Source organism: Pygocentrus nattereri, chromosome 19 (assembly GCF_015220715.1).
Source record: "Pygocentrus nattereri isolate fPygNat1 chromosome 19, fPygNat1.pri, whole genome shotgun sequence".
NCBI classification, from domain to species: domain Eukaryota; kingdom Metazoa; phylum Chordata; class Actinopteri; order Characiformes; family Serrasalmidae; genus Pygocentrus; species Pygocentrus nattereri.
Window position 1 is genome coordinate 17747727 of NC_051229.1, and position 14747 is coordinate 17762473.

At 40.3% G+C, this 14747-nt stretch overlaps 1 protein-coding gene across 9 annotated transcripts in view; it reads left to right on the top strand.

Moving 5' to 3' along the window:
* LOC108427207 (receptor-type tyrosine-protein phosphatase mu-like) overlaps window positions 1–14747 on the top strand; it is a 269465-nt gene that overhangs the window by 212214 nt on the left and 42504 nt on the right. For all 9 annotated transcript variants that reach the window (XM_037531160.1, XM_037531153.1, XM_037531154.1 and 6 more), the window contains 3 exons: window positions 3044–3131; window positions 5921–5997; window positions 10938–10974. In XM_037531160.1, coding sequence (XP_037387057.1) covers window positions 3044–3131; window positions 5921–5997; window positions 10938–10974 — 202 coding nt within the window. The remainder of the gene's footprint in view (window positions 1–3043; window positions 3132–5920; window positions 5998–10937; window positions 10975–14747) is intronic.

Sequence of the window (14747 nt, forward strand, 5' to 3'; positions counted from 1 at the left end):
TCAGACTCAGAAAAACGTCTTTCACATGTACTTATAAAAGAATCGGCAAGAGAAAAACGTCATGTTCTGAGACACATAAGCTGGACGTCCGTCCCACCGCCGTCTTTTAAGGATCAGAGCATAAACTTCCTCTCTGCAGACCAGTTTCTGCTCCGCCATGTTAAACATTATAAACCTTTCGCTATGATGCGACACACATGCGCAGAACGGACTTACACGTTCCGATTGGAATGTAATCGGATTCAGGTGTTTACATGATTATTATTCTTCTATTTAATGGATTATTTAGAGGTTTACCCGGCTCGTTCAAACGGATAGAAATTGTATTCCTATTTCTGTGCTATTTCTGGGTCAGTATTCAGGTTGTGACATTGACCATGTTAAGACCTTTGTATTTATAGGTCAGCTTTTTTCCTTCCATTGAAACACGTTCAGACAACTCTCAGGCGGATTTGATCTACTGATTAAACATATAGAGTCAGCTTGAGCGCACACTGTCATTAAAGCAGAAGAGGGACATACCAAATGCTAAGAAATTCTGAAATCCATGTAAACATTCATAAATTTCACTTAAATTGCTGATAATACGATTTGTAATTTGTCTTTGTATTAAACTAGAAAGTAATGCAAAATACAAGCATTTTCACCAGCCAGATTTTGGAATATTTTATAAAATATTGCTCACTGATTCCTGTCAGCTGTGACTCCGTGTGCTGCCGCTTGATGAGAAGCCGTTAAATTGTCTGTTCTAAAGGCTTCTCCGCAGGCTGTTATAGTTTGAAATTAACCCACTGGCTGAGTTATTATTGTCATACGGTCACAAATCCAGCAGCTGGGCTCGCTACCAAGCGTTGAGGAAAATAACCCCAACAGGCTCAACCCAGTGTTTGCGTAGAAAAAAACAACCTAGGAGTTTTTAGAATGTCCCTTATTCAGTGCTCATGTACACGTCTAACACTTATGCAATTTATACTGTATACATTTCTCATCTCTTTATTTGAATAATATTTTTATATTACTCCCATTTGGAAGTTTTGATAAATGTGAGACCATTTGTGAGGCAAAATTTCAGCTGCTTATGCACTCATCTTCTCTGTAGTTCAGACCAAATTTAAAATGCCCAATTTTCAAATAGCACAATATACTTTTAGATTCAGTACTGCATGCGCTTCTCTTATTATGACATAACAGCATGTGCAGAAGTCATGCCCCTCAAAGTCTTCAAACTTCTCATGTCTGTCAAGACCTCAACCTATATTTTCTTCAAACATAGAATAAAAAGCCTTCTTTTAATCCATATGCTGGTCACATTTCCATCAAGACACAGTGCAAAAGACAAAAAACAGTCATCACCTGCAGATGGAACTGAGATGACATTCGGCTAATCCTACAGTCATAATGAAGTGAAATATGACTCGGGTGACGATCTCTCTCTTTCTCTCAATCTCTTTTTCTTCCTCTCAGCCAAAAACCCTCACACGAACTCTAACATCCTATAAAGCTCATCATAACACAGTGTCCGAATGACTGATCAGCTTTCTGACTTTGCTTTCCTTTTTTAATCTCCTATAATCCTGATGGAGCAGGACTGTGCTTGAACATTAGTAGCCCCCCATCTTCCAATATGCATGAGCACTGTAGTAGCTGTTGCCCCATTCCTGAGGGACTGAAGCAGGACAAACATGCGCTTCCACCACCTTCGGCCTTGTTTTTGCAGTTGTTATTGTTGATGTGGTGCCTGTAAATCATGTTTGCGCAGCCTGGCATGGTTGGGGTCCTTGAACGTCCCAGCACTATGTGAACTACCAAAATAAATTTTCATAATTGGGCTTGAAGGGACCTCATCATCAGAAAATAAAATACTTTCTGTTTTGAATAAAATAGCTTGAGGTAGTACGTAAACATTCTTCCACTATTAAACAGTACTGTTTGCTCCCCTTTACATACCAGACATAACTGTTTTTAACTATGTATAGCTTATGTACATGGCTTTGGAACTCACTCATTTGTGCACATTTAGGAGCCTGAAGTTTCTCCACAAGGCGGCGCTGTTAGTATGCCAGTCTCTTTACGTACATCATTTAAAGAACAGAAACCTGTTCTGTGCCCTAGATTGTACCCAAGATTGTCTGTAGTAGAGTTATTGGTTTGGAACATGGGGAAACGATTGAATGTTGTGCTGTTTCTGTCTGTCAGGAAACAAGTACATCACTGCAGCCTTCCAAAGCTTACAGACAGCCAACCGGAGTGGCTTTGTTCTATATATTTTAAGCTGAACTTCTTTTTGAACAGCTGGATGGATAATTAGGGGATCATGTAACAATGAAGTATGGCTGCTTTTGAGACATAAAACCACACAAACATTGTAAGTGGACCTTAGAGCTGAAACAAACATACAAAGATACAAAATCCAATAACAGTGTAGAATACACACACATACATCGTCTATGCTGCTTCTCCTTCTGGGTCACGGGGGGTGCTGGAGCTTATCCCGGCGGTCATTGGGCGGAAGGCAGGATACACCCTGGACATGTTGCCAGTCCATCACAGGGCACAATGTAGAATATATCCTCTTTAACTGGGATGCAGTAGTCAAGATCAAAAAGATAATGGCAAGCTGAAGGCAACCTGGTGTTTTTTTGTGTGTTTTTTCTTTGACATCCAAACACACACTTGTTCACAGGCTGGAACCTTTCTCAGGACACAGGCAGTGATAAGGACACCAAGGGAACCATTTGAGTGTGAAGCTGGTGGTTGTGCTAGGAGGGTCACTTGGGGAAGGCTTTGGGCAGGACACATATGCCAGCCGGTGTTCTAATGGGCTCTGATTTTGACACAGCGCAGTGGGACTCCTCTATGCTGTCTCATCAGATAATGATCCTTACACTTTTTTTTCTCTTGCTCTCTCCTTCGTTCCTTTGTGCTTACTTTACTTAAAGAGATCCTGGAGAAGATTCTGTACTTGTGTCTTTTTAAAGAGCTGACACAAGACTCTTCTCATATGTCTTGTTTTTCTATCTCTTTCTGTCTCTCTCTTTTTCAGAGTTTTTTTGAGGGACAGTCAGCACCATGGGACTCTGCCAAGAAAGACGAGAACCGGATGAAGAATCGCTATGGAAACATAATTGCATGTGTGTATGAAAGAGCTCAGCTCTGGCCAGTGGCCGCACCCATTTCTCCTCCGCTCTGTCTTATTCATTCTTCTTATATTAACCAGGCCTGCGCTGATGCTTTCATTTCACTCTTATCAGAAAGGCCTCAGTTAGGCCTGAGCAATATTCATCCGTGCACATTTCCATCAGCATCAGAGTGAGGGAACTGCTTATCTATGACTGCATGCCTTTTGCTAGGACTTCTCATCTATCCACAAGGCATGCTGCTAACTGGAAGAGATTTACACATATAAATATATGTAAAAGTGTGTGATGGAATAGTTTACAACAGATTTTATTTTAAAGGGCCCATATCATGGGAAAACAAATTTTCCTCCCTTTTTTAAATAGACAAGTTTGATGTAGTAATTAAATATTGTTACGGTCCATTCACTACACACACACACATATATATATATATATATATATATCCATCCATCCATCCATCATCTTCCGCTTCTCCGGGGTTCGGGCCGCGGGGGCAGCATCCTAAGCAATGAGGCCCAGACCTCCCTTTCCCCAGCCACTTCCACTAGCTCCCTGGGGGGGATTCCGAGGCGCTCCCAGGCCAGCTGGGCGATATAGTCACACCAGCGTGTCCTGGGTCTTCCCCGGGGTCTCCTCCCGGTTGGACTTGCCTGTGACATCTCCCAAGGGAGGCGTCCAGGAGGCATCCTAACCAGATGACCGAACCACCTCAGCTGACTCCTCTCGACGTGGAGAAGCAGCGGCTCTCTACTCCGAGTGCCTCCCGGATTATTCGAACTTCTCACCCTATCTCGAAGGGAGTCCAGACACCCTAGGGAGGAAACTCATTTCAGCCGCTTGTATTCGCGATCTCGTTCTTTCGGTCATTACCCAAAACTCATGACCATAGGTGAGGGTGGGAACATAGATCGACCAGTAAATCGAGAGCCTTGCCTTATGGCTCAGCTCTTTCTTTACCACAACAGACCGGTAAAGAGCCATCACTGCTGACCCAGCACCAATCCGCCTGTCAATCTCCCGCGAGATACTTAAACTCCTCCTCTTGAGGCAAGAGCTCATCCCTGACCCAGAGAGGGCTCTCCACCCTTTCCCGCCTGAGAACCATATATTTTTATAAACCATATATATATATATAAACTAAGCTGGAAAAAACAGCTTGTTTTGAATTTGTTTTTGTGATGTCGCAGAAAATAACTTATTTACATGTCTTCACCTATTCAGTCTAGAGCTGTTTAGCCCCACCCATTCATGCTGAAGTCAAGAAGTGTTTCAGCATAAACTGCTTTGAAATGTGGCACAATGAAACATCCGAGGTCAAAGTCTTGAAGGCACAGTAACAAAAGCAGCCTGTTTGATTGTAAGGGATAAAGAGAGGTTGGAAATGGTAATGTAAAATGAATTATGTTATTGATACATAAACATAGAGGAAATAAATGAAATACAAGAAAAATATAGCATATGGACCCTTTAAGCCTGAGTGTACGTGTTTCTGTTTGTGAAGTTATTTTGTGTTAATTATAAAAGCTAGGTAGCAAGGTAAATACAGTCGCTGGACGTTACTATATATGTTTCTGTCTGTTTCTCTCTCTTTGCTTCTTGATCAGCGGCTTTCTCTCTACCTTACCTCTCTTTTTTCTGTCTTTATTGCATGTGTTTTCTTTCTTTCTCATTCTGTTTATTCTGTCTCTCTCTTTCTCGTGGTCTTTTTTCTTTCTCTCTTAATTACCTGCTCTTTCATTCTCTCTTTGTCTCATTCTCTCTCCCACTCTTGCTATCTCTCTCTCTCGTTGTCCTCTCTCTGTTAACATCTTTCTGTTTCTCTCTTCCTCCATTTTTCTTACTCTCCTCTCCCTCCATTTTTATCTTTCTATTTCTCTTTCTCTCTTTATTACCTGCATTCATACTCATTTTTGTTATTTTTTGTCTCTTTCTATCTCTCTCTTTATATACACTAAACGGACCAATGTATTGGGATACCTATGCATTACATCTACAGGTGCTATTATGACATGCCGTTCTAAATCCATAGGCAATAATATGGAGTTTGTCCCCCTTTTGCAGCTGTAACAGCTTCCACTCTTCTGGGAGGGCTTACTACGAGATTACCTAGCCATGCCTTTATGGACCTTGCTTTGTGCACTGGGGCTCAGTCATGCTGTACCAGAAAAGGGCTTTCCCCAAACTGTTCCCACGAAGTTGGAAGTGTACAATTGTCCAAAATGTCTCAGTATGATAAAATGTCTTAGCATTGAGATTCCCCTCAAACCCAAGATCATCTATGAGACTGCCAGAGAAGCATGACTCGTCACTCCACAGAATACGTTTACACTTCAGTGGCAGGGTTCTTTAAACCACTTCATCCTAGCTTGGCCATAGAAACTCATACCATGAATTTTTGTGCTGATGTTAAGAGGTGTGTCCAGGTGTTTTGTCCATAACACAAACATATAAATATATATATATAATGTGTGTGTGTGTGTGTGTGTGAGTGTAATACACACATATATAGGAACAGAGAAGAATGGAGACAGAGAATGAGAACATATCAATTTAGCTGTTTATCTATCTATATATCTAGTCTCATTATTACTCCCTTTCTCTCATATTCTCTTCTCTGCCTTGTCTTTCTCTTTATATTTGCCTCCTTCTCTTCTCTCTCTTTTTGTTACGTGTGCTGCTCTCTCATTTTCTCTCTGTCTCTCTCTTTGTCTGTGTCTTTGTCTCTCTCTGTTCTTGCTGGTGTGTAATGTGTCTTGTTTCTGGTTGTGTGGTTTTTTTAGATGATCACTCTCGTGTGCGTCTCCAGAGCCTGGAGGGAGAACAGAGCTCCGATTACATTAATGCAAATTACGTTGATGTGAGTACAGACAGCAGCCAGTGCCTTCCCGCAAAGGTCACGGCACACACACATGCACACCACACACTTAGCACAACACATGCACAGCACCAACAATATTCTTGTTGCACAGCAAAGAGAACTAGGGCAAAAGGGGGACACCGGTGCACACTCACTTACTCATACACACACAGTCACACACAGGAAATAGGACAGAAGCAGGTACCAGTGCATACCCATATACATACATACACACACACTCACACATACTCACATACACACACAAACATATGCATGCAGATTCAGCAGATGTAGCGCAGTGCGGGACATGAAAGTGGCAGTGGCGGGTAGAGTAGCACAATCTCAGCAGGGCATACCACTGAAACAGACACACCACAGGAAGCAACAGGATGAGAGAGACACTGACAGATCTGCTATAGAACACACTAAACACACTTCAACTGAGAGAAACACTACCACACACATACATCCACATCTTTAATACTCACATGTGCCTGCATGCACTTTAACTTATACTTTAACTTAATAAGGCATATGCTTATTATTCGTTTATTCATCTGTAGACTAATCATTCAGGAATTACAATGAAACTAAGCTGTAAACCCCAAACATAAAATTCTTTGGATTGTTCTTTGAGTTTGATTGAGTGGAAAACCCTTAAAATATATTCACTAGTTGGACTGAAGTGAATTTATTAAGTGTTTTCAGCAATGTCCTCTTTTTAAGTTTGTGGACCTGTTAGCTTTTCAGTCCTATTGACAATTTTAAATAAAAAGAGCAGTCCATGATAGATTTACTGAAACTAGAGTAGCACTTTCATTTTGAACACTGTTATGTTCCAGCATTCTTTGCATTTTTACAAGGCTGAAGTGGAGTTCTTATTTTGCATAATCTAACTCAATTTTTTGTCCCACCTTAAATTCGCAGCAGGGACACACTGGTGCCTGGCTTCTTGTTTGACAATTTCTTATTGAAATTTTTGTCCCACATTAAATGCTGCAACAGTTATGTTCTGGTATCAGGCTTCTTATTCACCAGCTTTTTATTCAGATTTTTTGTTCTACCTTAAATGTTACAGCAGTTACATTCTGGCACCAGGATTCTTGTTTGCCAGCTTTTAACTTAAAGCTTTCTCTTCCACTTTAAAGGGTGCAGCAGTTACATTATGGCTCCTAGCTTGTTCAGTTCCACCTTAAGTTCTGTATAAAATGGTGCTACAGTTACAGTCTGTTATCTTCATGCCAAAGCTTAGGTTTGCATTTTGCAGGGGTTTATTATTTTAACCATGAAGTCCATGAATGTCCATCTTCTAATACAATTTGCACAAATACACAAAACAAAGGGGCCTCCCAGAAATGGGGGCTTTCTATCATTATTTAGTGTTCTTTGACAATGATGTTTGATACCAATATTCTGTCATCAGCCAAGTGTTTTCAGTGGAGTACAGAAGTTATTGTAGCTTAATTGTTTATTGCTGTTTCTAACATTTATCTTTTTTGTTAATGGTGGTGGTTAGTAGTTATTTTATTATGTAGTCATTCACCAAATATTGACAAAGTCACTTGTGATTTTTTTGTTTGCGATTACTTTTAAGATTTTATCACACCTACTTATACAAAGGGAAGGGAATATTTTTTGAGTTGCATCAGCTGAAAAATATGCAATTACATATTCATGGCTTACCCTGAACTTACAAACTTTTGATTTCATGACCTTAAAAATATTAAGGCAGCTGATTGCCTCTGAACAGGGCTGAGAGTAGACAGGAATACAGTTTAGCAGCATAAATTACAGAGCCATCAGTGACAGTGGAGAAATGGAGGCTGGAATGGAAATGAATAAAGTGATGGAGGATAAAAGAATTTAACAGTGTGACTGAGGAAAGTGGACAGATGGACTATTCAGAAGCCTGGCCGTCTGGTGTTTAACCCCTTAAACTCTAGACTTTTTCATTTATCAAATAATAAATTATATACCAGTTAATTATAAAAATCCCTTTGGCTCATTACATGATGACAAGATTGTGCACCCTGTAAAAAATAATGTGCTGACACAGCTTGTATATCCATAGAAACACATTTTCAATAGAATGGGATGCTCTGGAGCAGCAGCACAACAATGCGTTCACACTAGCAGACAGTGATGCGGTGAAGCAACAGTCTAATTGATTGGTTCAAACAGAATCCTCAGACCAATCGTAGATACAACTGTCAGAGGTTCCCAGTTTGGGGTGATAGAGCCCCATTCAATACCTTTGTGATACATTTGATCGAGAGCAAATCATCCAACATCAGTACCTGACCTCCCTAGTACTCTTGCAGTCAAATCCTCACAGCAATGTTCTGAAATTTGGTGTTACTGCATCAAAGAAAGGAGAAACTTTCTATTAATACCCATGACTTCAGAAGAAATGCTGGATGAGTCAGTGTGTGCAAACTTTTGGACAGTTAGTCCGTCTTCATCTACCTCAGTAATGTCTCTCTAGTCAGAGTGATGAAGCAGACAGTGAAACTGATGGAGAGGTATTTTTGAGTTTTTTATAAACTTGAAAATGCCTCTCTATCCACCTCTAATGCGGCTATTTGTTAAGTCTGGTTATTAGGATGCGTTAACCTACCTTGACAATCATGAATGCATAATGCAAGGTGGGCCACTTTGTAAATGCAAGAACTTCAATTATTTACGACTGCTCTCTCCCTCATTCCTGCCCCCTTATTGTTTCTATCCCTCTGTCTTTCTGCACTCTTTCTGTCAGTCAGTTTATTACTCTTTATGTTGGGGGAGTGCTTAAGTGAAGTCCTTCACAAAGCCCAGGCCCATTATTAGATAAGAATAAATGCATATTAAAGGGAGTTGTGACTGAAAAGGCTTTGCCGGCTTTGCCGGCTGCCTCATTGGCGAGGTACTTAGCCATGCCGCTCAGCCGAACACTGAATAGATGAAGCTTTTTCCTCTTTCTCTCCTCCTTCTCTTTCGCCTTAGTCAGAAAGAGAGGCTTTTAACCTGCCTCTCGGAGCTCCTCCCGACTAATAAACTTTATCGATGGCACATTGCTGCTACATTTAGACCTCTTTTGGAACATTCATATGCATTTTTTTGTCCTGAAAGTGTGTTATAAAGGGAGATGTGTGGGTTTGTGTGTAGTTGGGGGTGGGGATAGGGTGATGGAAGATTGTTGCTAGCTGAATGCTTTTTGCTGGAACCAGTCATTGTGATTGTTTGTCATTTACATTCACTTACATAGAAGTCCACATAATGACCACTTAGGATTTCTGGTGGCTCAGAAATGCACCTTTATTAGTGGGGGGGGGGGCAGAGAGGAGAGAGAGTGAAAGAGACAGAAGAGCACTTGTTCAGCCCTCGCTGTAGCTGTTGTGTTAATCCAACGGTGTTTCAAGCAACAGTGAACACGCAAAAGAACAAACAAGCCGGCGCTTAGCAGCGAGAGAGAGAGAGGCAGCGAGAGTGAGATGGAGGGAGAGAGAGGAAAATGAGAGAAGAACGAAAAGGGAAAGATACAGATAGAGAAAGAGGGAAAAAAGTAGAGATAGGAAGAGAGAAAGAGAGGAGGCTACAAATGAGAAAGAGAGGCAGGGAGAGAGCAGAGAGGAAGGTAAGGAGAGACAGAAGGTTTGGGAGCAAGGGAGAGAGAAAAAGTGTCAGAAAGGGAGACAGGGAGAGAAAAGAGGAAGAGAGTGAGACAAAAAGAGATGGAGAGAAAAGTGAGGGAGAGAGAGAAGAGGGGGCAGGGAAAGGAGAAAGAAAGGCCAGGAGAAACAGAAAGAGAGAGGTAGAGAGAGAAAAGAAAAGAGAAATGGAGAGAGAGTACAAAAGTGGGAGACAAGGAGAGGGAAGAAGGCAAGAAAGAGAAGCAGAAACAGAGAGGGAGAAGAGAGGACAAGGGATCCAGAAAGAGAGGGGGTAGAGAAAGAGAAGAGAGGGGTGAAGGAAAAAAAAGAGGGGTAGAGAAAAGACAGACAGGAAGAAAAACAGGTAGAGAAAGAAAACAGACAGAGAAACAAGAGAGTGACAGGAAAGGGAGGGAGGGAGCAATACAGAGAGAAGAAGTGAAAGGAAAAAGAGAGAAATTCCTTGGCATTTGTGGCTCTGCTTGTGTCTGTCTCTGGGGAGGTGTTAATCAGAGTGGTATTAAATTGAATATGTGAGAGATAAAAAGAATGGCAAAGCTCATCTCTCTATCCTTCTATCAGCCCTACACATACTTTTTTCCTTTCTCAGGGTTTTCTTTTCTCCCTACAACTACTCCTGTCTCAGGAGAGGACACACACACGCACATGCACACAGAAGCATGCACACACTCGCAAAACAATATAACTACTGATAATCCTTTCGATATGACTCTTCTCTCGGGGATTAGCCACTAATCCTCTCAAGTTTTATTTGTCCAGTGTGATGTATTCTGTGTGTGTGATGTCTCCAGGGGAGAGTCCTTAGTAAACAGAACAGGGCCGCAGTGCTAATGACTTGTTGACAAATTGCTGACTTTTTACGCCTTTGTTTGCTTATTTATTTTTTTATCTCCGTTATTTATGACCTGTCATCACAAGGGCCCCAGCGGAGCCCTAGGCCATGTTTGACTGCTCTGTGTATGTATTTTAGTGTGTGTGTGTGTGTGTGTGTGTGTGTGTGTGTGTGTGTGTGTGTGTGTGTGTGTGTGTGTGTGTGCTGTAACCCTCATTAGTTAATCTGCCAGTGGAGTTACTATATTTATGCCATTTAAGAGCAGGTCAAAGGTCACAGATGTTTCGACAGATTTGCTTAAAAGTTTGCTCTAAAATGAATGAGAGCTCTCTGTTATTCAACACCACGCTATGAAAAACAAATGACACTGTAGATCCAAGCTTCTCAGTCATGTCATTATGTAGTATATGTCTTTATGTCACATTTTAAAGGAATTGTCTCTTCATTCTTATTCACAGGGCTACCACAGGCCAAACCACTACATCGCTACACAAGGTGAGAAATTCTTACAGTTTGAGTTTGTTTTCACAATTCTTGACACAGTTAAATGCAGAGAAAAACAGGGCTACTGTTACTGTAGATATTTTAAATAGATAGACAGACAGACAGACAGATAGATCACTTTATTAATCCCAGAGGGAAAGTCTTCTATCAAAGCAGCAAAACACAGTAAAGAGCACTACAAAAGCAAAAGAATTGTCAAACATTATTATACAGATGCATAAATAGAAGAAGTAAAGATATAGAATAATATATACTAAAACAGCCATAAATTATAATGTTCAGTATGAGAATAAGTAAAATCGCATAAACATCATGCAGTGGTGTATGTCATATCCAGTGGGTGAACTGAGTGACAATATGTTCATAAGTGTTTTATTCAGATGTGTTTGAGATTTTTATTTATTTAGTTAGTTATTTTGCATGAATTGAAAGCTCTGGTAGCCCTCTCCATTGTGTTCAAATTTCAGAATGTATAAATGGTTCAAAACAAGTTAAGAATGTTTTCAGATTGAACATTGTGCATTTGGATTAGTGTCCCAACATTAGTTTTGAAGTAGAACGCATGTAGTTGGGCTCAAAATATTGATATATAAGTTATTATATAGCTGAAATTATGTGTTTTTGAATATGGTAAAGCACAATTTTCATAAAACATTAACAAATTAAATAATTCTAAAAAACAAAACAAAACGAAAAAAAAAAAAAAATGATGATAGAGGTGTCCCAAGACTATTTCGGAGCTTTGTGTATTCAGGTACTGACATACAGATATAGGACATGCTATACATTTTGAAAAATTCTAGTAACAAGAGTCTAGTTGCCCTTTTATTTCATGATGAACAGACATGCACAGAAATGGTACAAACTCTCTTTGTTACAATCAAGTTTATCCTTCTCCGCTTAAGTTACCATTTTAGGCATACAAAGTTTTGTTCTGACAGTGATGAGATTATAATACATATGACACAACATTATATATACACACACACCCACACAAGTTGGCACACACACACACACACATACACTGGACACCTGCAAATTGCTTTATTTAAAAAAAAACAACAAATAATAACAAAGAATAACAAAGGTTCAAAATAATAAACAAATCCATAAAGTTACACAAACAGAAACTAAGGAACAGACAGAAAATGCAAGACGAAAACTGAACCAAACACAGGGGTATCAATACACAGAGAGAAAACACAGAAGACCTGGAAAAAGAGAGGGAGGAGCTACAGACAGATGAACACAATTACAAGGGGGCAGGACCAGGGAGGAGACCAAACCAAGCACACAGATGAACAGGGAAGATATAGACAAAACTGGACACGATGTTACAAGGGCATTCGGTCACTGGCTCATCAACACTGTGTGACTGCTAACAAACACAATATAATATATAAAACCTCTGTGATTGGATTAAATCACAGACATTTCACAAACATGAAAGTTTAACTCCAGCTGGTGTGACCATACAGGTGTATGACCATACGTCCTGAACAAAGTTGGCATGTATGTGTGCATATGCAGAAATCACTATGATACATGTTTGTGTTTACACTAATATAACAGAATTTGTAATAGCCAGTGCAGCATATTAAATTGCATGGCTGTATGTGTGGGTGTGTGGTTGTGCGAATCCTAAGCAATTAATCAGGCCTGGCTATAAGCCGAGGCGAGCAGAATGGAATAATAAATAAAGGGATTAAAGCTTGTGCGTTTGTCACTTGGCTAATCTGGCCTGTGGAGAGCGAGTGCTCCGGCGAGGGCTGATGACCTCACAGGTTAAGTCTGATGGATGCTTAATTGTTCCGAGCTGTAGCAGGACCACTGTGTGCGTGTTTTTGTGTGTGTGTCAGTGTTTGTGTCTAGAATATGGCGGGTTCTCTAATGGCTTCCCAATCTGCTGATGAGGAGAGGGGAGTTGCATAATTACCTGTTTATTAGAGCATTGCATGCCTCATTCCTCCGTGTCTCAATTAAAACACACACTCAGCCCAGTCTAGCGGAGCGGCAGGCATTCCAAACACACACACGCACTTTCGGCCTGATGCAGCGGCTAGCATACCAAACACACTCATCAGCATCTCAGTCTAGCATATGCAACTCACACACCCTCACGAGAACATCTCAGAGTAGCAGCAGACTTACGCTAAACACACACACGCACACTCAGAGTCAGTGTTACGGTGCGCATAATAATGCATTACCCTCAATATGGGTGCAGATACAATATGCACTGTCAACCAAATACAGTACGGCATAAAAAATAGAGACCACCCGTCATTTCTTTTATTTCCAGTTGAAATGGCCATTAAGTGCAAGTAATTCATTTGTCAGGAGATGTCTGAGGAGATGGAAGGAATGAGAAGATCAAAAAAAAGTAAGTGAAAAAACAGGAGTATTCAAAAGTAGCATTACAGAGAAAATTGGACTCCTGACAACCACCTGCAACACCTGGTACGAAAAACTGTCACAGTCAAATAAACAGTACTCTAAAACAGTACTCATCTTTATAACACTGGAGAAAATCATGCTCCACTCTTGCTTCCGATTTGAAAAAATCCACAGGTGCTTGCATTGTTAGAAAACTACTCAACACCATGAGTCTAAAAGGATTTGTAGCTGTCAAGAAGCCCTTGCTGAGAAAAGGAAACAGACCAAAAAGAATTGCACTAGAACTAGAATGTGGAATGATGTTTTGTGAAATGATGAGTCTAAATTTGTGATTAGAATGTTTTTGGATTGTGAGAAACAGAAAATACATCCATTTTCTAAGACTGAATTTGGATAAATGTTTGGTGGGAACAGATATCCCTGCAATATAAACTTAAACTAGTTGACTTTAAAAAACAAAAAAAAGCTCATTGCCTTGTAAAAATAAGACACTCCTCAGATCCAAGCTTAAATAACTTTCTAACGCCTGGGAGCGAGGAGGTGGACGCATATGCGGAGATAAATGCGTTTTATTTTGGGCAAATCCAGGGTCAGAATAGTCCAGGTTCATACAGCCAACACGAAGAGATCATGGGACAGGCATGACGAACAGAACACAGGCTAAACACAGAGAACAAATTGCAAATGTACAACTCAAACATTCAGCACATACATCAAACAAAGACCAGCAAACACAAGGGGCAAACACAGGGCTTAAATACAAGGGACAGGCAGAAAACAGGTGGAACAAATCAGGGGCGGAGTCAAGAAAACAAGGGGTAGGACTGCGACAGAATCACAACAAATGCATGTGGACATGATAAACAGACGCACATGGAAGACTGGGAGGTAAACACAACAAATGCACGTGGAAGAGTGGGAGGAACCCATCGTGACAAACTTTATATGGGACTGATAGTTACTTTGTAATTTTCAGTGATCCACATTTTTGCAGCAAGTGAGTTTAACTCAAACAGCCCAGTGATTTTAAAAGGCTTCCATTGAGCTGGCAGTACTCTACTGTTTCAAGTTTTGCATACTCTTGAATTAGTCAAGCTAACTTATGAATAATAAGTATCATAATTATATACAAATAATTGTATTGACATCAATTAAAACAACCATATGGTATTGAATTGACTGCTTTGTAGTAATGAATACATGGCTTAGGTAAGACTACAAATCACCCATTTCTGAGGACTCTAATAGCTTAATGCATATTTGCCATTCTGTTAGCACTCATTGTGAAAGGCTGAACTGAACACAAAATACCATCATGGTGAGAATAATGAAAACGTGTCAAATGCATGCAGACTTCACAACTTTAG